Raw genomic sequence first — 23304 nt, forward strand, 5'->3', positions numbered from 1 at the left:
CTGAGCAGCGCAGCTCCGCCCCTTTACGCGCAGCTCTTCTCCGTCTTCAGCGAAACAGCGCAGCAGGAGGCGGCTGCGGCTATTGGTTTTAGTTCAGTTGAACTCAGCAGGCTGTCTAGTCAGCTCGGTTCTAATCATACGAAGAGCTCCGGAGGATCGACTGAATGGAGGAGACAGGTGGCGCAAGTGCGTACGGGGCTGCGCTCGCAGGAGGAGGCTTCGACTTCAACAAGTTCGTCCGACAGCCGCAAACCATTGTGCGGCTGCTCAGTTGGGTGAGTTCAGTAGAGACCGAGAGAATATTCAGCCTGGTCTGAGAACAGGTGGTGTGGAGCTGCAATCTGGCTGAGAGGAGGGTTTAAAACGATGTTTTTAATAATAATAAAAAAATCTGAACAAGTTGCTGCTTTATGCTGTTTCTCATGCGGGCGTCATGTTTCCTGCAGCTGCTCTATGACAGCGGCTCGGTGACAGCGCTGCTCAACTCTGCCACTATCAAAGGACAAAAGACAGAAACTATAGCAGAGATCCTCACTTCCGGGAGCTCAGCGACAGATGAATATGTCACGTTGAATAAACTGTAATCTCTGAGCTCATTTTATCCGTGTTAAACAGCAGATTGTCGATAGCATCGGTATATTTTGATTCTGAAAGCTTACGCTGACAAATGGAGCATAACGAGAGGAATTCACCAACAAGGGAAGTTGAGAGAAGTTGCGATACATTTGTGGTCACTTGTTGTTAGGGAAATCACAGGACACTTATCTGGAAAGTCCAAACTCTGTTTGTGAGACTGTTAATACGTAGACATATTGGCCAACTTTAGTTGACTGTGTTATCTGTCCTTGATCATCTCTTTGGTGAGATAAAACTATCTCATCTCACAGCCACTTTACTTGATTGTCTGCTCCACAATTGAAGCTTGAAGTCTTCCAGGTGATGTGCAAGCAGGGGCAACACAAAGACAAAACACTCCTTTTAATCTAGAAATTGTTGCACATTCGGGGTGGCAGATGACTTCTCAGGACAGAATGTGCCCTTGGCTGGAGCTGGTGTTTATATGCATGTTATGAGGAAACCATGAATGTGTCAGAGATCATGTGTGTGTTGGTGGTAAACACATCGGCTGTGAGCAGGCAGGTAAGGTGATACCTCTCCCCCCTGTTGACCCTTTCTGTTACTCTTGTCTGCTACTGATCTCCCCTCAGACACACACATGCTCAGTGCAGCTGCGCTCAGCTCATCTCAGATTCCTTCTGGTTAGATCAACGTGTAATTCTGGTGATTTTAATCTCATGAGGAAGCACCTTTGGCACAAGGGAGGGTTGTTTTTTTTTTTCTACAGCCATAACAACGTGTCCCTTAATGCACTAAATCTGCTCTTGGGTTGAAAAAGGTCTTTACACAGTGGCTCTTTGTGTTAATCACATTACTTGACCTGTGCTAGCACAAAGAAGTCTCAAAGTTGCACCTTAATTGTATTTTCGTGACTAAGCATAGTGTTTTAGTTGAAAGGTTGCCAGTGTTGGTTTGGTTGTTTACTGACAAGCACATGCTCATAGAATATTTGCACCAATTGGAATTTTTTTGTATTTCCCATATGTTTGCTTTCTGTCCTGTCACGTTCTGAAACCTCCACGTTCCCTTCTGGAAGTCCCTGCTTCACGCACGTCTTGTTTTTTGGAACTCCCCCTGTCTTTGCTCCCCGTTTGCCTCATTTTCTGTATCGCTGGTCTCATCCCACCAGCAGGAATGACGGCCTCCCTCTTCCCAACCGTTAAACAGGCCCTCTCTGTCCTCCTTCCCGGTCTCATTATGAGTGTTGAGTGTTGTGAGGGAGCTGGTGGCATCTCTGGAATCACATGGCAGGCAGCTGCACTCAGAAATAGGTCACATGGTGTGGCGGGTAATCAGAGCGGATAGCTGTCGACTGCGACCACGGGATAGTCAGAGGAACCAGACGAGGCAGTGGGGATATTTAAAGGGACACCAATGAGAGTTGAGACTGTTTGTGACGCTATGTTGTCAGGTTATGCTGCTTGGCGTGTTTATCACAGTGGAAGAGGACACAAGTTTTGTGTTGAAATGTTACGTCACTTCATTTTAAAGCGCCTGATTGCTTTATTTTTTCAGTAGCAGGCAGTTTTATTCATGGCCTCGCCAATGCATAAATCCCTGAAGACAATACTGGCAAAGTAAACTTTAATGTTACATTATTGTCTCCATTATTGTATCAGAGATAATTGTCCTGGATTAAGGATCAACCAAGAAATGATTGCAAAGACACATAAGACAGGGCACCAGACATAAAACAGCCAAGCAAACTCATCACAAGACGCTATCACTGCTAAACTTACAAACTGTTTTAAGTTTTAACGCAGCTTGTAGATTTTCCCACAGTGCTTTAATGACCTGAAACAAAGCCAGGAGGTTAAATGAGTCTGTTTTTAAAATCAGTTGGCAGTAGTGGAAAATATGTAGATTGTTGTTAATGGAAAACCTGAAGAGCCTCTCTGCTTGTCACGTCAGAGAAAGTTTAGTTCTTCATTGCCGCCTTCTTCTTCTCCCTGTTTCAATGTAGGTGTTTGCCATCGTGGTGTTTTCCTGTATCACAGCAGAGGGATATATCAACACTCCCCACAGCGCTCAGGCAAAGTGTGTCTTCAACGAGAATGACTCTGCGTGTCACTATGCTGTTGGCATCGGGGTTATCGCCTTCCTGGCGTGCGTGGCCTTTCTGGTGTTAGATGTCTATGTGCCTTTCATGAGCAACGCACAGGAGAGGAAGTATGTTGTCATGGCCGACCTTGGATTCTCAGGTGAGCAGAATCTTTCATGCTTTACGTCATATTTAAAGCTGCAGAAGCAGCTTTGTGCTTCTAGCTTCTTTTGTGTCACTGTTTTGATTTGTGACCTAAAGCTTCATTGTTGTGGTTCACTCTCACAGCGCTCATCATTTTCCATTTCTGCACCTGTTTGCATTGAAAAAATTATTCTGACAGCCTGGAAAAGATGAAATAAACCAGCCCAAAGACAACAGTAGGAACAGAGCAAGTGCTGAAACATATGAATTCACTCTCTTGAAAAATGAGAGCTCATCTTGAATGGCATGGCAGCAACATGTCTACTGTAGATGATCTTTTTCAGGGAAGACCTTGCATATTTCAGCAAGACAATGTAATGTTAATTTTTTATAATTCGTTATCAAGCTGAGAACTTCTCCCTCTGCAGATTGTATTTCCAAATCTAAACAATGTTGTCCATGCAGTTGTTTCCACTACAGAGGCAAGTTTATTTGTTAAGTTTAGACACACCCACTGCATGGCGGCTGCATTTTCTACAGAACAGGTGGCGGCATAAAGAAAACATGCAGTTCGTTTTTGTGTTCTTTATTTTTAACCACAATAATACTGATTACACTTACCTCTCCCTGTTCCTTACTCTTTCACTTTACGTTTACTTATTTCATTGTGAGCTTCTTGTGAAAGCCTTGAGCCCTGGACAAACAGCTGCTTGTTTTTCTGACATCATTATTCATTGTTGCACACAGCAGATGATGACTGAGCTGTAGGGTGAGGGGGGGGAGGATGACCTCGCAGATTCTGATGAAATGAACACTCACCAACCGTGCACAATGCAGTTCACATTCAGCCCCTCTTAAAGGAAACAAAGACATTGTAGTCTGCGTTCAGTAGAGCAGATGGTGACAGTTGAGCCCTTTTTATTCTGCTGTTTCTGTGCTGTTGTCGATAATATTTGTGTTTTTATCAGACTTTTCCGCTGAGTTGTTATATTTTTCCATGCAGAGAGGAAAGAGTGAGTTTTTGCATCTGTCTCTGTGTGTTTTCTAGGGGCATGGACCTTCCTGTGGTTTGTGTGTTTCTGCCTGTTGGCCAGTCAGTGGGGTCGCACTCATGATGTTCGTGCTATCCCAGAGGACGCTGCACGCGCAACCATCGCCTTCTCGTTCTTCTCTATTGCCACATGGGTGAGCGCAACTGCTGCTGTCTGATTTTCATTAATCGTGCTAGGATTTTTTTGCATCTCTGTTGCAGTAACTGTTGACTTTGAATAAGTGGGTTGATAAAGTAAATAAGCAGTAAAATATCAACCAAAATTCAGATTATTGGTTCTTTTTGACAAGAGCCTCTCTATATCATTTCATAGACATTTATGTTAAATTATTTTCACATTTGAGTTGTTTCTTGTTCTTACAGTGAGAAAAAATTAAGCATTAAGCTAATTAAACATTAAGCCTCTACGTGGGGCTATTTGTTGTTAACGTCCTCTATTACCTCACGTTTCTAGCTTTTTTTATTCTTTTGTCTTAAACACAAGAGATATGATGCACCAGTTAACTTTGCTGGAGGTTCTGGTGGGCAGATTTTCTTACGTTTGGACTGAGTCCGCTTAATATCTGCTGGGTGGTGCTTCATATTTACTGTAGAGATGTGGGGTCCTCAGTCCTCTCATCCAAGTTGCAGCTGAAAAATATCAATTTCTTCAGTTTGTTGCTTGTAAAATCCTGATTTTTATAATCGCAGTGTCATCTGACAAAATCGCCATTCAAGTAACTTAAAGACAACATCTGTGCAGTGAATTTCACCAAGATCAGCCAGATGATAGGATCATAGCATTTCTGAAACGTGAACACACGCATGGTGCCTCTGGTCAGCGGTAGTGAATGTGAAGCAGGAGGATGTGACGGCCTCAGTTAAGGAATCTGCTGCTAACATATTGATGCCAGATATCACAGGGTGCACTTAGAGGTCTTGTGGGGTCCACATTTGGACGTGTTGGAGTCGTTAGATCGCCACAAGGTAGACCATCAACACCTTTAGCACAAGTGGTCAAGGTTTTTGTTCCATCACAGCAAAATAGAAATCTCTCACCAACACTTTTATTTAATGTAGAAAGGGTTTCATTGACAGGGTTTTGTTAGCTTTTGGGTCTGCTTAATTACTGGAAAAGTCTTCCGAAAAATCTTAACGACCTCCACGTTATTATCTCACTGTGCAGGGAATCCTAACCTACTTTGCCCTTGGGCGTTTCCGTCGTGGCGTCGGCGATGTCGCCGTGCCGACCTACACAGAGCCGCCACCGGATCATCACACCCCCTACCCTCCGACCTACGCACCCACCTCCTACAACCCCACGACGTACACTCCTACCACTTATGCCGGTTACCCCAGCAATCTGCCCAACATGCAGCAGCAGCCTCCCTTCACCTCAAACCTCCAGCCGCAGGAAGACGCCGGCTATCAGCCGCCAAAGTACTGAGACACGGGTGGGGGGGTGGGGGGGGCTTGTGGTGGTGTTCCAGGTCATCTGCAAGGACAGTGACTGTAGTTGCGCTGCACAGACACAGAGCTATATCATATTGATGTGGTTTTACATTTGATTTTACACACTTCTTAAAGTGTTTCCAGGACCTGAGCTGTGCAACTTCAATTTACAGATGAGGGACGCTGCGGCCTACGAAAGATCTGTGGTCAGATCTTAAGGCATCAGTGGGGATTAGTGTTCAGGATTGAGTAAACTGACCTTAGACCTGTGAGCAAAAGCAACTTTTACCTCATAGGGGCCGATCCTGCTGGGGAGAGGTAGAATGTATCCAGGGGGGGACATTACATTATGACAACAATCAGAGTAGAAGAAGCCGACATGTATAAGTATTTCATTTTACTCTGTTAAACCCTAAGGATGTTCATTTGTATATACAATTCACTGCCATTTTTGGTGGCCATACGTGCCTGACTTTCCTTTCTTTTTTGTTTTTAGTGGATGCTTCTTTTTCGGTTCATTACTCTCGAGGATAAAGTAAATTAATTTAGCAAATTGAAGACGAGTATTGTGGGAAAAGACTGCTTAAAAAGCCAAATGTCCTTCTTTGACATTATTTTTGAAACATGGGCTCTGTGGGATTTATCAGCCATGCAGCAATAAAAATCACATTTAAAAGGGTTTTTTCTGGGTTAAGAAATCTTTGTGATATAGTAAAAGGATTCTTATGTTTTCCATCTGAAGTTATTAAAGACACCCTGCATGTGCCAAACAGAAGACTTTATTTGGAGAGTCATAGTCACATTTGACCTTTAAACTTGAAGCTAGCTTTTAGATGGACAAGAGGAAGGGACTTCTAGTTGACTAAGCACTTATTTAACATGTTTTCAAGTAAATAATTAACTCGCAATAGCATTTCGCCCTCCTCGGCTTGTTAAAGGAGCAGCCTCAAATTTCCTCCAGGCTCTTGGTGACACTGAATTTTCTCAGCTCTGTTTTTTGGCCGTTTACAGGTCTCAGTATAAACTATTCTACATAGCTTGTGTGTGAATATCGATCACAGATTAACACCTCTGCCTGCAGCAGTGAGAATCACACACCTGTCGCTAGTGGGACTACTGGTTTACTTTGTGCCTGACAGTTCTGGAGGTTGTAGATCAGATTACACTCAGTGGTTTTTATGTTACTGTATCTGAGATATTTGTACGAGTGGATGGACCTGTTTGTCCTTTTTGACTAAATATGTGCAGAAATTACTGACACCAAATGCATTAAAGACACTGCTGTTGATTCACTTTCTGCAGTCAAAGGGAGGAGTTTAAAGGAGCTTTTAGGGAAGAAAAATGAATGAGAGTGGAATGTGCTATAACTGAATCTTTAAGTTATATTTAGATTGAAAAGCTGTGTATCACAGCTGCTCTTAGCATAGAGCTTCGCTGTTTTTTTTTTCATGCTACAAAAAGTCATTTTCCAGTCATTTTTTGTCCTGTGAAAGTTGCAGCTTGTCATTAAAATCCACTTTGAGCAACATGAGTAAAAAATTTGCAGTGCTTCATGCTGTCTTAAAGTGTAACAAGGCCAAAGCTTTGACATTTATTGTATATTTTAAGGTAAAAATGACCTCTTAAAATAGCAATTGTTTGACTATTGTACAGTTCACCAAGGTACATGCCTCAGAAGCAAGGAGATTGGAATGATTTATGAATGAGAATGAGCTGCTTAAAACCTATTTTGCTTTTGTTTCTTCTTTTTGTCAACACTGAGCTGAAGTTTCTTCCCTTTTGCTTTCACCTGTTGGTGAAAGAAGCACAAATCTGATTTACTTGTGTTTGAATAAAATTATTAATGGCCTATTTTGTCAAATTGAGAACATTGCTTCATTCATTCAGTAGTTTTTTCCCCCACAGATTAAGATTAGATGTATTGTCATGCATACACACAAAATTTGTCCTCCGCTTTTAACCCATCCAGGTTGGCACCTGTTGACACACTCAGAGACAGATTCCAACCTGGAGCGGTGGGCAGCCAGTCACAGCGCTCGGGGAGCATGGGGGTACAGTGCCCCTGCTCAAGGGCACCTCGGCCATGACAGCTGGAAGAGTGGGCTGTCAGTTCCACCAATTTTTTGAGTGGCGAGAGTGGGAATCAAACCTGCCAACCTTCCGGTTATTGGACGACCGACTCTAACCACTGAGCCACGGCCAAAGACTACCCTCTCATTCCAGCCTGCCTGCCAGCTCACTGTGCAGCCTTGGAGCATACCAGGATTTAAACTGGTTATTTTGGTCCTCACATGGATGTGAGAGTTGGATTACATATCACACAGTTAGTGCACACCGATTTAAAAAAGAAAATTTCTCACTCGTCAGTAGATAAAAACCCAACGGAACTAAAAGAACGAGACAGAGTCTAAAACCATATTTGACTTTTGACCTTTTCCTGACCTGCAACATATAGCCAAATGTCAATACTTTCAGAGAGAATATCACTTCTGAATGAAAAAAAAACAAAACAAACAAAAACATTTCATCATCAAAAATATAATTTAACACCTGACAATATAATACTTAGAAAAGTTACTGAAAAATCCCAATACAAAAGGGTACAAATATTGACACAAGTTAGTTAAATTGATGGCCGAGTTGTTAGACTCCTTATATTTAAGTGCGCACACACACACACACACACACACACATACACACACACACACACACACACACACACACACACACACACACACACACACACAATGATTGATTTCCAAAGTTATACAGCAAGTGTCATTTTTGTCCTCAGAGTTGGAGAGTAGAGAAGAGTTTCCGGGGAAATCCGGGATCCACGACTTTTCCTGACAGAGCATGCTGTGGAGTTTCCTTCCTGAAGGGTGAACTGTTCTCTTTGTCAACCATCAGACCGCCGTAACACTTTCTACAAACCGCCTGGTATTTGTCAGCTCCACCGATCACTTCGACCTATGACACAAACAAGAGGCGGTCGATAAAAGGCCTTTCCAATGCTAAATACATGAACATGTGTGTTTTGTGCATAACAGTAAACCGCTTTGGAACAGCCTTCTGTCAAATAAAAGTGCACCATCAGCATTTTTAAAACGGCAGAAGACATTTGTTCTCCTTGGCTTTCAACTGTATTTAATGCTCTTAGTATTTGAACCTTTTACCCTTAAAAAGGACCTCATTTTAGCTTTATCTGCTTATTTCTGTTGGTTTTATGATTGTTACTGTGCGTTAATATTGTGTACAGCACTTTGGTCAACTGCGGTTGTTTTAAATATGCTTTATAAGTAAATTTGATAAGATTCATCTTGCTAATAGTGTGTAAGGAAAGCAGCACAAGAGGTCAAACTGGTGGACTACCAATACAACAAAGTCGAGCTGGTATTTCTTCAAACCTTCTTGAATGTTTGTTCAGAGCCCCCCCCCCTGGCTCATCACCCTCTGAAAGGTCCTTCTTTGCACTATTTGACCAGTTTTCATAACTTCTAGATTTGCTTCCTCACCTCCTTCTCGGCTCCGAGCCTCTTGGTGTAAGCAGCTTCTTTGTAACACTGCATGCAGACGGCATTGAGCTTCACCACGCTCTCCGCCAGAGGGACGAGGTTCAGGATGTTTCCAAATGGCTACAAGAATGCACAGGAAAGAAAAGGAAAAAATAAGAATTACGTACCAGTGAATGAATGGAGGTATAATTGCATTACAATGACAGAATGGACACTATAGTTTTTGGAATAATGGGCTCATTAAATTATCTGTTAATGCTGCCCTTGCAGATTGTTCCAGTTTTTCTTGAAAATGAGCTTCTTGTCTGGGATATTTCATTACATCTGTCCCCACAGTGGTACTCAGTGTGACACTGACATGATACTCACCTTCCTCTGGAAGGTTCCATCCAATGCGGCTACAATGACCGTCTTCCCTAAATTGGCCATCTCCTCACAAAACTCCACCGTGTCTGGAAACTACGATACGAAAAGAAGAGCAGATTAGTGCCAATAGCACCCCTCTTTGGTCCATAAAACATCCTGGTCTCCAACGGAGGTGAATTTTAGTTTAAGAATAAAATATAAAGTATTTCAATCACTTACAAACTGGCCTTCATCAATTCCAATGACACAGGCTCGTAGTGCCAAAGACCGAACATCTCCAAGACAGTTGGCAGGTACAGCTTCCATGGTGTTTCTAAAACAGGATGAGAGAAGAAATAATGAAGTGTCTTCTTACTTTTCCTGAAAAAAACTCAATCAATATTAGTATCTATGAATATACATACTAATTCCAAACCATGAAGTATGACAGGAAAATTTACATAGTGAGGAACGTCTCCACAAGAGGTCATTGTGTGCTCAGATTGACTAAACACAGCAGCTGATGCAGCGACTGATATTTACATAATTTTGTCTTTCACGTGAAATTGACCTTTTAAAACACAGGACTTATTATTTTACTCGTTTGTGTGTCATAGCAAGAACCAAACTTGCTCTTTACCATGTTGAGACTCAGCTGTATGAAAGCATATTTACTCTTTTACATCATGTTATATTGCCAATTGGGTTCCTTCAGGACAGTTGTTAAGGTTGGGGAATTGCACACATAGTTGCACACCTAACTTCCTCCTATACATGAGTTTGTTTCTATAAATAAGAGCAGCTTAGGAAAATAGAAAGATCATAAATACAGGGGGCTTACTTGTCATGTGTGGCCATGCCTGTGTCAGAATAACGAGTGTCTTTGGCATATTTGACCAACAAGCAATTGTACTGGGCTATCTGGAAACGGCGCACTCTTCTCATCAGTTCAGTGCTGCAAAAACAAGATTTAGTCAACACAAATTTGGTCAAATTGTACAATGTACACTTTAGGATACCTATATAGTAATACTACATAAAATATATATTGTAGAAACCAGATTAAATTAGTCATAAGTCCTATATGTGAATGTAAAAAACCATTATATTAATGCATAACAAGTTACTGTACAACATTAATCTGGTTCATGAATGGGAGCTGGATAAACAAAGCAGAATTGGCGGGATGGTGAAGTTTGGACGGAAATTGTAACAGAGACGGTGTTTTAATATGATTTTAAACACTGAACATGAAATTCACTGAGCAGCTTCGTCCATAAAACCTTGTTTACACGTTTTTTATGAACGGATTATGAGCAAATAACTCACCTTTTTCCTGAAAACATCGGCCCAAAGATGACCTGCAAACAACAACGAAGAAGATTAGTCTCAGGAAGACGCTTGTAGATTAGAGTCTATAACTATATGCCGAACTTTCTTTATGTTTATAGCTTATTTATGTCCTTGTTAGCTAAATTAGTTGAGAGAAAGTTGCAGATACTAACCTGAATTTGTCCCCGTGCGTTCCTTGGTGAGTTTGGTAAAACTCTTGGAAAATCTACGCAGTCCATCTTTTATGTAGATAAACTTTAACAAAAGTAAACAATTAAAAGAAAACAGCTGAAATAAATATTTAAAAGGTGCGTAACGTGCTATGAAAGCCTGAAGCTAATCTTTGAATTCCGCGCGCCGGCAATGCAGAGCGAATTTATCAAAGTTTCCACCAATGGATGTTGAGTCTGTTGACACGTGACACTGTTGACCAAACAGCTTCTTCAACTATCTGCTTCAGCTCAGAGCTAGAGTACTGACCAATGAGAGCACAGGGAACTGCAGCGCCTCGTTTGTAACTTTATTAACAATTCTGACAACACATCGAATCATAACAACAGAAAGCAGAAACAAAATATACGATCGTGCAGCCAAGATATAAAAGAGCGGTAAGGTGTTAGTTGCACCTTGTAGATAAATACAACTTAAAAAATTTATCGTATTACCCAATAAAACCTAATCTGTTCAATCATTTTTCTATCTGGTATTCTATCTTCTGTTCTAAGTCAGTTTCACCCAATTTCGACAAGTTTGACCGATTTCAAGGAAATTGGTTTTGGATTATGCATCAACTGAAATATAGCATGCCTTATTTCTAGATTTTAAATGTCAGGTTGGAGGGAAACCCCACCCTACACTTCCTCATGTCAGTTATGTGATATAGACAAAAGCAAAACTGAAGCCCAGTCACCAAACATAACATTACGAGCGTTCTGGGTTAGATTTTTTATTCCTTCCATCGGCAGTTTTTACATGCGCAGCTCCTGTTTTTATAGCAAAACATGACTTTCACTTTCTCGATTTACATGGTTAATAAAATAAAGTGGAAAAGTGCACATAGGTTCTTTCTCTTCTGCTTTTTTATGTGTAGAAGGAAGCAATTTCATGTTGGTAAACAAATAGATAAGTAAATGAATGAACGAATCCATAAGTAAATGGATAAAAGAGCTGTTTCCTGAATCGACCGAGCACATGACCCCATGATCTGTGTGTTTACACAGTGAGGGGTTCACTGTGTAAAGTCCAGACTTGCAGGACCTGTTGACTGGATCACTGGGTCACTTGAACGGACAAAATGATGCACTGGACAAAAATGGAGAAAGACGTAAGAGTTTAAGAGTGTTCTTTGATTTTTCTGCGTGATTTACTATGTTGAGGAAGTAGGAATTGTTGTGACTATGTGTCAAAACTAGGAATTAGGGACTATCAGTAAATTTCCTGGCGCTTTGTTTGCTATTTCTCAATAGCTGATTCTCACGAGACTTACCTACTTTATCGAAATAGATTTTTCCATTTGCAGATTTGCATTAAAAAGTAAAATTGCAGTTATTTCATACTTTGTTTCCCCCCCCCCATCAACTCAGACGCTATTTGAACAAATAGTTCAAAACCTTATGGAAGTTTTTCTGTGCCATCAGAGTTTGAATACGAATTTCTAATATCGAATTTTTACAGCATCAAAATCAGACTCTGAATTTGAAAAACCAACAGTGGAAAAAAAAAATCATCTTAAAAAAATTCAGTGGAAAAATAACCAGACTCAACATCCGGGTAAACAGGGAGAAGCAATCGATCCCTGTCTCAATTCATCCAACGGCAGCCAATCAAGTTACGCTACATTGGACAGATCAGCCATGTCCACCAACGCGGGTGATGGTGCTTCGGTGAGTGAGTTTAATTTATTTGCCATTTGTGTTAATAAAATTGAGTAATAGATATTACTCAATATCGATTGAGCTGATCTGATGAATTGAGACAGGGATCGATTGCTTCTCCCTGTTTACCCGGATGTTGAGTCTGGTTCTTTTTCCACTGAATTTTTTTTTTTCCACTGTTGGTTTTTCAAATTATAAAATGATGACTGCCTCCCAAAAGAATAAATATGTTAAGAAATAAGAAAATACATGCGAAAATATATACAGAAATAAATTGATAAATGTGGAAACGTAAAGAAACAATACATTTCTTGATTTATTTGTCTTATTCTTTTCCAATTTTCTTTTTATATTCAATTTTTCACTACATTGTTTTAGCCATTGCTATTTCCTCTGAGCCAATCAGATTTAACCATGAGTTTTCTGCTTCCTCTTCTTGACCCTTGTTGTTGTTTAAGCCTTCTTCATCTATTTCTAATTAATCCTGACCTTTCTCAGTAAAAATGTGAGAAACACTGCACTCATAGACACTCATGTCAGATCTACGAGGCCTAAATTAAAAGCTAGCTTGAATTAGTCTTAAAGATAAATAAGTGTTAAAGGGATAAAGATGAATAAAAAACATTATGCAAAGATATACAGAAAATCACAAAGTAATTTGCATGCAAAAAATACATCTAAATAAATCTTTAAAAAGTAATAAAATACAATATTTTGTTTTTTGTCTCTATACATCCACAATAAGTTATTATTTATCTATTTGTATTTTCATTTCCACGTTTATTAATCTATTTTGTTTAATAATTTTCCAATTTATTCTTTCGCTGCCCCCGTATCGGTCTATAAGAGGCTGAACGTTTGTGACAGCAGGGTCAGTTGGACCACCGGGGGGCGCTGTTCACCGTGTGCTTATCACCCCTGATGGTGGCTGGTGTCTCAGCTTTCATGGCCGCGCGGCTGACCGGAGTCTCTCTGTCAAACAGGAGCTCGAGAGGCAGTATTCCCCCAGCAGGTGGTCCCACAGGATGTCGGCGGACGACGTGATCAAGGCCCACGTGAAGGCTTTAAAGGAAGGTGGGTTTGTTTTGAGTAAAGACGATCATTGTTTATCAGTAAACTTGGACACGTTTGCGTGTCCACGCAGGCCGAGAAGCGCCACAGCAACACAGGTGTTGGCCAGATTGTGTTCAGCCGTAAATATCCACATCCCTGCCGGATATTTAAGTTTGGAAAGTGGGGCATTTGTACGAATCTCAGCCGAGGGGCTGCCTGTAAAGGCATGCGTCATGTTTCTGAGAGGACCCCTTCTATGGAAGTTTTTCTGTGCCATCAGAGTTTGAATACGAATTTCTAATATTGTATTTTTTTTATTATTATTTTTTTTTTAGATGTTGAATATTTTTACACCGATTTTTGTTTTTAGAAATTGATTTTTTTTACACTATATCAAGATAAAAACTACTACATTAGCGTGTTTTAAAGCCTAATAAGTTAGGAAACCTCATCCCACAGATCATTTTTTACAGCATGACATAGCAGGAAAAGCACAGGTGTTCTAATAATGGCTGCATTCCTCTCATCCCATTTTCCGGCTTGCACAGCCTCTACTCCTCTCCTGGACCCACTTCCTCGCGTCTTAGGAAAGGAGTCGAGGAAGAGGAAGCAAGGCAACAGGCTTTTAACAAAATGAGACATGCTTGCTTCAGAGCCGTTGAGGCTACACCATCAAACGATTGTTTTGTTGCAAACTACCACTGTATTGAATAATTTTGGTAAGATAAGTATAGTCATGGGGATTGATGTGTCACAAATGCCGAAACTTCTTCCGCAAAGGATACACCAGTATGTCCTTGCTTATATCTCCCCCAGCAAGCCTCCTCACTCCTCATTCTGTTCTCCATTTTAAGGTTTGAGACTTCTTTTAAAATATTTGTCCGTGAATGACTTCTGGCTCACAAGCAGGTCGACAGAGGAGTCACAAATTAGACAAATGAGATTAACCTTTAAGAGCGGGTCCTGCTACTGTGAGCATGGCTTACTGGGAAGCTGAGTGGAACTGAGCCATTATTCATGTAATTTTAGGGTCAGAAAACATACAAAAGTCCCGTTTTTCCCAGTGAGATATTAAGCAGGATTTATCAAAAGTAAATATACGTAATCTGGATATAACGTCCTGATGTTTGATGCTATGTGCTGTTCAGGTACAGAGCGAGCCCGTGGTTGTGCTCAGACTTTACTCAATGTGCCGTACGGGGAGGGAGATGGAGAGAAACTGGATGTGTACATTCCCAGGACCAACTCTCTGGGTACGGACTCATCGTTGCATTTCATGTATGCTGAAACTAGTGTCAACGCATGACGATAAACGGGCCTCGCCTCCTCTCTTTCAGACGTCAACCTTGTTGTTTACCTGCATGGAGGCTACTGGCAGTTTCTCAGGTACGGCCGACGCTCTCAGTGGAATCTGTTTGATATTGTAAAGCGTGTTTAGGTGTCTTCATTTTTTTCAGGGGTTTTTGTTTTTGTCTGTTCAGCAAGGACGAATCTGGATTCATGGCTGTTCCTCTCATTGATAAGGGTGTAGTTGTGGTTGCCGTTGGTTACGACATCGCCCCCAAAGGTAGAGCCTTTTCATATCTTTTTCTGCTGTTTCTGGTCCAGTGGTAAGACGGATGATTCAAGGAGATGAACTGCAAATGTCAGCCCTCTGCTTTGTTTCTTTTATCAGGCAACATGGACCTGATGGTATCACAAGTTCGCAGGAGTGTGGTTTCTGTCGTTCAGCAGTATTCTCACATCAGGTCATTTTCTTTTCTGTTATTTTAATCGGAGAGAGGAAATGGATGGTGTTCCTGTTTGTTTGCAATGAACTCTCTCTGGTCTCTAACTCAGTGGTCTTTACCTGTGTGGCCACTCTGCTGGGGCCCACCTGGCTGCAATGGTGCTCTCCACCGACTGGTCACAGTACAGCATCGCTCCTCAGATCAAAGGTGAGATATGGAGGATAATGCCTTGCCTCATTGTGATTAACAGTATACTGAAGAAACTTAAAAATACAGTACTGTGCAAAGGTCTAGAACCAGCCATGGTTTTTGTACTTATTAGCCGCATTTGGACTGTAGGAACCTTTGGCAGTTCTTATAACCTTTTAATCCACGGGGCCGTTTTCTCCTGCATTCGGACATACAGGAACTCGGGACCATCACCCTCAGTTCCTGTAACCATTTTAGCTCCTTCTCCGAGGCTGGGTCTTTTCTAGGTTCTATAGGAACACATCTGACGGAGGTGTTTGGTGGTCGGTAGCTACGGCCCATGTCATGTTGTCACGGCTGAAATGTTTTACTCATATGACACAGACACAACCGGCGCGTGTTTAATAAGTTAAACTTACACGTTGTCTCCTTTGTCTGCGGCGCTCTGCTCTCCTTTCTTCCTTCATGAAATGAAAAAGTATCTCCTGACTCTCTCTGTGAGCTCTTCCAGCCTCGATATTAGACGCCCGATGTGATTGTCCATGATTAATATCACCATCATGCAGACCATGAACACGGTGGCCTCCCCGCTCTCCATATTAGCTTCATTGTGTTTTTTTTCTTTTTTTTTTCTTCTCTCCTTACTTTTACCAGGTTTTGTTTTGTTGTTGAATGTGGCGCTAAAGTAACACGTTGCTGTCGCAGACGGCTGCGTCGCATCAGTCTCTATCAGGTCCCGACTCATGTGTGAATTCAAACTGAAACAGTTCCCCTGGGGAAGGACAGTTATCAGAACGAAATTCGAGGAGGACACTCTGTCCGAAAGCGGCTATTGACAGGAAAACTGGAAACGGGTGGCTTCTTGACAGCCACTCTTCCACAGAGACCATTTCTGATGAGGCTTGGGCCAACAATAGATGGATCAGCTGAAGGTCCAGATCCATCTCTCAGCTCCTGTCAGGTTTTTGCTGGACTTTTTTTCTAATTTTGTTAGGCCTGACACTTCTTCTTTTGTCCTCCACTTGTCCAGTTTCCTCAAAGTTTTTAAGGACACACTGCACACCATGCTGAGATATGCCAAGTTTTCAGCTAACGTCTCTTTTGGAATCACCCTGTAAAAAAAATACTATTTGACATCTGTCAAACGATGTTATCTTTGGCAAATGATGTGTCTTTGTGACAGGCTGCTAGTAACAAAATGCCTAAAGATGCATTTTAAAATGGGTTCTTTGCTAAATTGTCTGTTTTGTGGAGATGCAACACTGGTTCATCCCTTGAGTTGGGTGCCTTTTTTTTTTTAATGCTTGAATGGTTCAGTGTTTGGTGGCTTAACTAACAAAAAAAAGAACACATTCCTCTGAAAATGGTCGCATACAAGAACAGGACTGAAAATGAGGGAAAAAGCAGCCGATCAGAAAGTCTGGAGAACTATCTGCTTAGAAATATAAAGAAATGAGGGGTGGTTCAAGACTTTTGTGCAGTACTGTACATTGTTGATATACAAATGTGTCAGAATTGATATACTGTTATCTTTTCACTGGTTCTATCATTTTCTTTAAGGCGCCTTCCTTGTCAGTGGCATATATGATCTCCTGCCGATCCTGTCCACCTACGTCAACGAGCCTTTGAAGATGACAGAGTATGTATCCGCACACATCCGGTTTTACCAGCAGTAGACTTATCACTCATAATGTTTCTTTCTGGATGAGCACACTGACATAAAGAATTCAGCACAAACGGATATTGCATCACTCTGCCTCCCTCTTGTTGTCCAAGTACAGGAGAGAATTTGAGGGTGCGATTTGGCTTTGGCAGCGACTCTAGAAGATTTAAATATACAGTTTTCTTTGCGAGATGAACAGATAACTGCACTTAAGTTTTTCTTGGAAAAAAAGAGGACATTTTCGGAGTTTTGTCCACCGGGTACGTTGCGCTGACTACGTAATCCTTCTTCATCGCTCTGATTGGTTGTTGCGCCATCCTATTGTGTGGCGTTGAGTGCAGAGGCAACTTAACAGACAATCGTTTATCCCTTGATCACTGCCCTTTGTTTCCTCTTCTTGCTCCCGCTCCGTGTTATTTAATGTTGGGGTTAACAAAGAGGAAGGCTTGTCATAAAGATGACTGTATGCATGGGATTACACAGAATACCTTTTTATGAATATGAGCCTCAATCTAAGATGGTGAATTGCTCATGGAAGGGTGGACGCCTGATCTCATTACTCACAGCATGTAAACTCACACAGTTTCCTTCGTGAACCTGATTACTGTCTGTAATTCAGTTTGTCAGCTTTTGTGGGAGAGCAGAGCCTTGACACATTGTCCAATTACACATTGTGCCTTGTTGTGCCCGAATCATGCATATCGTTTGAGGTTAGGATGAGCTCTGTCTAGATAATGGCGCAAATGAGGCGCCGGCCTCGGACAGCAGGTGCGGAAGAGAGATTGGGTTTGGGCCACGTACGCATTGAATGATACAGAAGTGAATAAAAGATTGTCACAAACTGAGGTCAAAGGGAATTTCCATGCATGCCGCCATGTACATGTCTCTGTGTCGTTCTGATCAAAAAATTCCCCATAAGAGGCTGACCTGACGAGTCCGGCTCCTTTTTCTCCCCGACGTGATATAAACCGTGTTTTAGGACAATACAAAAATACTCACCAATCTGCTGTAAAGCATTGATTAGAAATGCAATAACATCAACTTATTTTGCTGTGGAAAAAACTTAAAAATCGTCGCTTTCAGTAAAAGCTGAAATCACATCATGTGTTTTATGAATGAAAATAGCTGTGACACATCAAATAATTGGATCAGGGTCCTGATAAGGTCAATGAATCCTGTAAAAATCTATTTGTATGACCCTGCTGTAAATGCCACGGGGTGGTATAGAGAGCATCGTGAGAAAGTGTGGATATCATTGTGTCGGTGTGCCTGTGTCTAATTGTTTTCTGCTGGTCGGTCGTGCCTGTCAGTGCCTGATCCCTTTGTCTCCGGGCTGTCTGCTGTTGGCAGGGAGGTGGCGGTGAGGAACAGCCCCAGTAAGCTCGTCCCACAGCTCAAACTCTCCTCCTCCAGCTGTCAGATCGTCGTTGCTGTGGCTGAGAACGACTCACCGGAGTTTCGAAAGCAATCAGAAGAATACTGCAAAGTCTGTACTCATGAGCTATATATTAAAATCATGCATTTAAGGCTTTATTTGGTCAACAAACTGCAACCTTTTAACACCCATCACGTGCTCAGGTTGATCAGTTTTTCTCCTATTGTCATGTCAAAACCTGAATTTATATCGATGGAGGAATAGCAATGAATGTACTTTTACAAACCAGAACCAGGAAATGTTTTTTTTTGTTTGTTTTTTTTCTTGATAGATACTTTTAAGTTATCCATATATTCCTGGTGATTAATGATTAATTAAATGTTCTATTTTATGTCTTATTTGGGGAAAGTAGGAATATTTTATGGTGAGGGTTTTTTTTTTTTTTTTTTTTTTTTTTTTTTTTTTTTTAACTTAATTGATGCTGTGAAAGGAGCCTTTTAAAGGTGGGGTCTGTGATGTTTTCTGGAGCATTTTTTTTATCATATTGTCTGAAAACCTCCTCACGACCCCATTGCACCCACTAAAATAGAATGTTTGGGGAAAAAAACTAAATATTTTAGTCCATCGTAGAGGGTGTAGCAAGAGGAAATGTCTGACCAATAGAAGTAATGATGAGAGTTACTTCTATTGGATTCTGACACGCCAATCAACCGTCAGCCCCTCTCCCCCCTCCCCCCTGCGCATTCACAGACTCGTGACTCGTTCATGTGTTTTGAAGGCGTGGTTTCGAGGGCTGGACTGAAGGGAGAGGCAAGGTTGTGTATTTTCAAAAATATAGCTTGCAGGAACCGTTTTTTCCAAGATCTCAGACCCCACCTTTAAGACGGAATGCACCAACTCCATGAAGAGTAGTTTTTCTGTTTGAACACACAAAGCTGCTTTTTCGTGATCAAACTAGATTTTTAATGGATGCTGTTTACAGAGTTGTTGTAATGATGGATCCTGAGGCAAATCAAATTAACATCTCTGAAATGATTGTGTATACGTTCCTTTTCCTTTGCTGTTTTTGTCACTGCTTCTCTTTCTTTTGTCCTTTAAGACTTTGGAAGCATCAGGACTGAATGTGACCATGGAGGATGTGGCAAATACAGACCATTTCAGTATCATTGAGAAACTGGTGGAGGAGGAGTATCATCTAACAAAGGTACACAAGCAAGCAGAACCTCAATCATTTAAATTCAGTTTAGAAGATGAGATCTCCCTAAAGAGTAAAACAAAATGGAAACTTTAACCTCTTAGCATCCGGTTCCTTAATACCAAAAATACCAGAGGGTGTGTGTGTGTATGTATATATGTGTGTGTGTGTATATATATATATGTATATGTATATGTGTACATATACACCTTTTTTTTTAGAAAAAAACTTTGATAAAAGTAGAAGCACTGATTCAACTTCTTTCCTCACACATTCACCAGTAACTGCTTCTTCAGCCAACAACAGGAACAGCTCACTTGGATGAGGAATAAGTTGCTGCTCTGCTTCACTTTCATCCATGTTGTTAGTTTGTGGCTCTTTTTGTCACCAACGTTACGCTGCTGTCTCCCTTAGTTATGTTACGCCTTGTTAAATCTGTCCTGTACCAGTGGATATCCTAAGGAATAGGAATTTCTAAATGTTACTGCCCCATCCATGAAAAATGAAATGAATTTAGATACTAAATGAACTTGCATTCAAACTAGTGTAGCAGGTCTTATTTTAAAATGTATTGAAGAAAGTAGAGATGTTTGGGTTAAAATGCAGCTGATGAAAGTAAAAAATAAGTCGAAATACAAAAAGTTTCTATTAATTTAATTTAGATTGACACTTATTCAACATGTTTGTGGCACTATAGATGGGCACTGTCGACAGTATTTTAATCAAATATTAACTCGGCATCTTTATGGATATTTTTATTATCGGGGTTCCCATACAGCAGGAATTGGATTTTAGTAATTACCAAGTAGATGAGTAATAAGGAAAAAGATGGAAACTTTTGATCTTTACCATTTTTCTTTACCAAAATATGAAATTCATATTTTTTTTTTTTTTTTTTTTTAAAGAAACATGTTGGAAAGGGCAGCCATGAAAGCCAGAATGATAACTTTGTGATACGAGAGCTCAGGCCAGAGCTTGATGATAAACATGCATATTTTCTTGTTTCAATGTCAACAATCAATAAAGAATTTTGATTCAAATTTGAAGATTTGGGTCTGTAAAGGTGTGAAATGTGTAGTGATCCTGTGTTTTAATCTCCTGCAGCTTCTCTTGGAGATGATGGGAAAGAGCTGAAGTGTCCTGCTTGATTCAACATTCAGCTCTGAACAGTCTTCATGCAACAACACTGAGAAAATATGCATTATTTCAGGTCTGAACTACGATTAACATCCAGTTTCCGTCCACTTTGAATCCACAGTAAGGTGGTATCGGTTGTTTTTGAATGACCATCTAGTTTACTGTTTTTATTATTTATTATGAACTTTTGTATGTTCGAAACACATCTTCTGAGAACATTGCGTGCCTAAAGCCTCGTTGCTTCAAAGGCGGTGACTGTAGCAACTTTGCCCATATTCAGTCCCAAACACGAGACTGAACAACCTTTTGTGCACAATGTTTTTGTCAGGAAACGCGGTTCCACTGCATACAAAATGTTGCAGAGGCGATGATTAGCTTTGGCATATTTCCAGTCTTCTGTAATCAGGTGGACCTTTCTGGTTTGTTTTTTTTTTTCTTTTAGAACAATAGTGGCATATCATTCAAACCGACTGTAGCTTTTTACTGTTACTTCCATCGTTTGCTGATGTCTCACCCAGGAATCGTTAGTGTGTTGTTGGCAGGTGTTGATTTTGAAAAATGTATATTTGCACTTGATCCTGATGAAGTTGAAGAACACTAATATTCAGATAGACATTTTTAGATATCAGATGTTACTGAAGTGAAACAGATGCACATTAATACTCACTGCTATCACACTAGCCTCTCATGGTTTGTCTTCATGGTAGATTATAACAATAAATTTATCTTTAAGAATGAATGCGTCTTCAGTGTGTGTGGATTGGATGTCAGTGATCATGACAGTGAATGAAGCAGGGGTGTCTTGTACTGCTTCCAAAGAAGCAGGACTGTGCGTGCTAAAGATGTATTTATTCCAACTATTAGGAACTGATGCAGGGTCCAGGATGTACAGTACTGTGAGAGTCTTGAGACGCCCCTGGACATTAATGGAAATGCAGCACATGAGGCAAAATTAGAGTTTGTGCACGTCTAACAAACCTGAAAGTCAGTGTTTGGGGTGAACACCTTTATTCTTCAACACAGCCTGAACCGTCTTTCTTTAAGTAGTCTTCAGGAATAGTTCTCCAGGCTTCTTGAAGGACATTTCAAAGCTCTTTGGAGGTTGGCTGCCTTTTTTCTTTAAGATGATCCCACACTGCTTCAATAATGTTGAGGTCCAAGCTCTGGGGAGGATTCATCCCTCATCAGACCTGTTGCCACTGAGGCTTGGGCCAACAGTAGATGCAGACATCCAAAGTCTCCCGGAAGCTCCGGGAGTCTCCCTGATATTGATAGTTAATCACGGATGCCCGCGAGTCGGATAAAATATCCCGGATTTTAGACTATTCGAGGGAGTTTTTTTTTTTTTTTTTTTCAATGCGAGTGAGAGCGTGCAGGCAACACAATAACTCGTGCACCATGCGCGTTTCGACTGCGCAGGCACGAGAGAGAGGGGTGTGGGGAGAGGTGTGAAACCTGTGCGTATGTGTCCAAAGCGATGTTCTGTTCAACGAGCGTTCAAGGCGACTGCTGGTCAGAGGGCACGCTGATTGGTTTAGTCAGCAAAATAAGCCAATAACGTTCGGTGTGGGAGGGCTTCGATTTACTCTCTGACAGTCACCTAAGTTACCACTCAAAGCTGTGCATCCTGCCAAATGGCAGAGGGTGAATCCTCGAGTAAAAAAAACGAAAATATAAGACTCATTTTACAGCAGAATATACTAAAGTATACCCATGTGTAGAGAAGGTGAAGAATGATGACACCGTGGCGAGGTGCACAGTATGCAATAGTGACTTCAGTATAGGGCTCGGGCACACGCGTTGCATTCTGGGATATGGTCGCCATATTGGAGGCACAATCTCGTAAACAAACCCTGAGGCAAGACGGAGATCAAGGACCAAACAGTGAGAGAAAAGTGACAGAAAAGCATGTTAAAATCGAAGAAAGGATGTGGGATATACCGGGATACATTACAGAAGGAAGCCAGAGATCGGTACATACAGAAGATTTGCGTTATAAACGGACTGGACCCTTATGAAATACCAAGCAAGGAATGGAGTGTCGACGAAGATTTACTGCCGAAGTTCACCCTTTCGGACATAATTGCGTATATAGTATGTGGTGTCAGTGCTTATACTTTGCAACAGTTTCAATTATAATGACACTTTACACTTTTGTCATGTTACTCTACTTGTAAATAAATAATGAAACACACACACTTGGCTGTATCTCAAAGCATATTTATTTCAGACGACTTCAACTTTGCACAACACTCCTGCTCATGGTGGTCAGAGTACAACACACAGACACAATCTTGTCAAAGAATGTTTTGTCTTCACCTTCGCATAGCAAAACTATGTTGATAGGTACTTTTGCTGACAAAAAGGTGTATTGTTTCTGACAGTTCCAATCGCCCTTTCCATGTGAATTTGGAGATGGGCAATTTTCCTTGTATTTTCCACATTAAATTAAGATTAAGATTAAGATCAGATTTCAGGGTTCCTACAGGTTTCTTCAAGTCAAATTTAAGTCTTTTTAAGACCTTTTTTAAGACCATTTATAAAAAAAATAATACCTATTTCACGGCCTATTTCACAGACCTACCAGCAAAGAAAAACTTTTTTTTTTTTT

General features: G+C 40.9%; 3 protein-coding genes across 6 annotated transcripts; 2 read left to right on the forward strand and 1 right to left on the reverse strand.

Annotated features, from left to right (window-relative positions):
* Positions 1-39: 39 nt before the first annotated feature.
* syngr2b (synaptogyrin 2b) lies at positions 40-7146 on the forward strand. Its single transcript, XM_075463635.1, has 4 exons — positions 40-275; positions 2582-2819; positions 3852-3988; positions 5020-7146. Exons 1-4 carry the CDS (start codon positions 165-167, stop codon positions 5278-5280), a joined length of 747 nt encoding a protein of 248 aa, XP_075319750.1. The 5' UTR covers positions 40-164; the 3' UTR covers positions 5281-7146.
* A 657-nt stretch (positions 7147-7803) lies between these two features.
* On the reverse strand, positions 7804-12164 carry tk1 (thymidine kinase 1, soluble). The gene is made up of 8 exons (XM_075463636.1): positions 11964-12164; positions 10651-10732; positions 10475-10506; positions 9987-10100; positions 9386-9479; positions 9170-9259; positions 8801-8920; positions 7804-8255 (listed from the first exon to the last, which is right to left on the reverse strand). The coding sequence occupies exons 2-8, from the start codon at positions 10714-10716 to the stop codon at positions 8076-8078; spliced, it is 696 nt and encodes a 231-aa protein (XP_075319751.1). The 5' UTR covers positions 10717-10732; positions 11964-12164; the 3' UTR covers positions 7804-8075.
* Positions 11664-21432, forward strand: afmid (arylformamidase). Of its 4 annotated transcripts, none has more exons than XM_075463631.1 (12): positions 11664-11801; positions 12256-12360; positions 13335-13425; positions 14553-14657; positions 14742-14790; positions 14862-14971; positions 15080-15152; positions 15244-15341; positions 16884-16962; positions 18337-18472; positions 19461-19565; positions 20661-21432. In XM_075463631.1, exons 1-12 carry the CDS (start codon positions 11772-11774, stop codon positions 20688-20690), a joined length of 1011 nt encoding a protein of 336 aa, XP_075319746.1. In that variant the 5' UTR covers positions 11664-11771; the 3' UTR covers positions 20691-21432. The 4 variants fall into 4 exon arrangements, with proteins under 4 accessions (XP_075319746.1, XP_075319747.1, XP_075319748.1 ...); XM_075463632.1 differs by having other exon boundaries at positions 11666-11801; positions 14886-14971; XM_075463633.1 differs by lacking the exon at positions 12256-12360 and having other exon boundaries at positions 11666-11801.
* Positions 21433-23304: the final 1872 nt, after the last annotated feature.

The sequence above is a fragment of the Odontesthes bonariensis genome, chromosome 4 (genome assembly GCF_027942865.1).
Source record: "Odontesthes bonariensis isolate fOdoBon6 chromosome 4, fOdoBon6.hap1, whole genome shotgun sequence".
In the NCBI taxonomy this organism is placed as follows: domain Eukaryota; kingdom Metazoa; phylum Chordata; class Actinopteri; order Atheriniformes; family Atherinopsidae; genus Odontesthes; species Odontesthes bonariensis.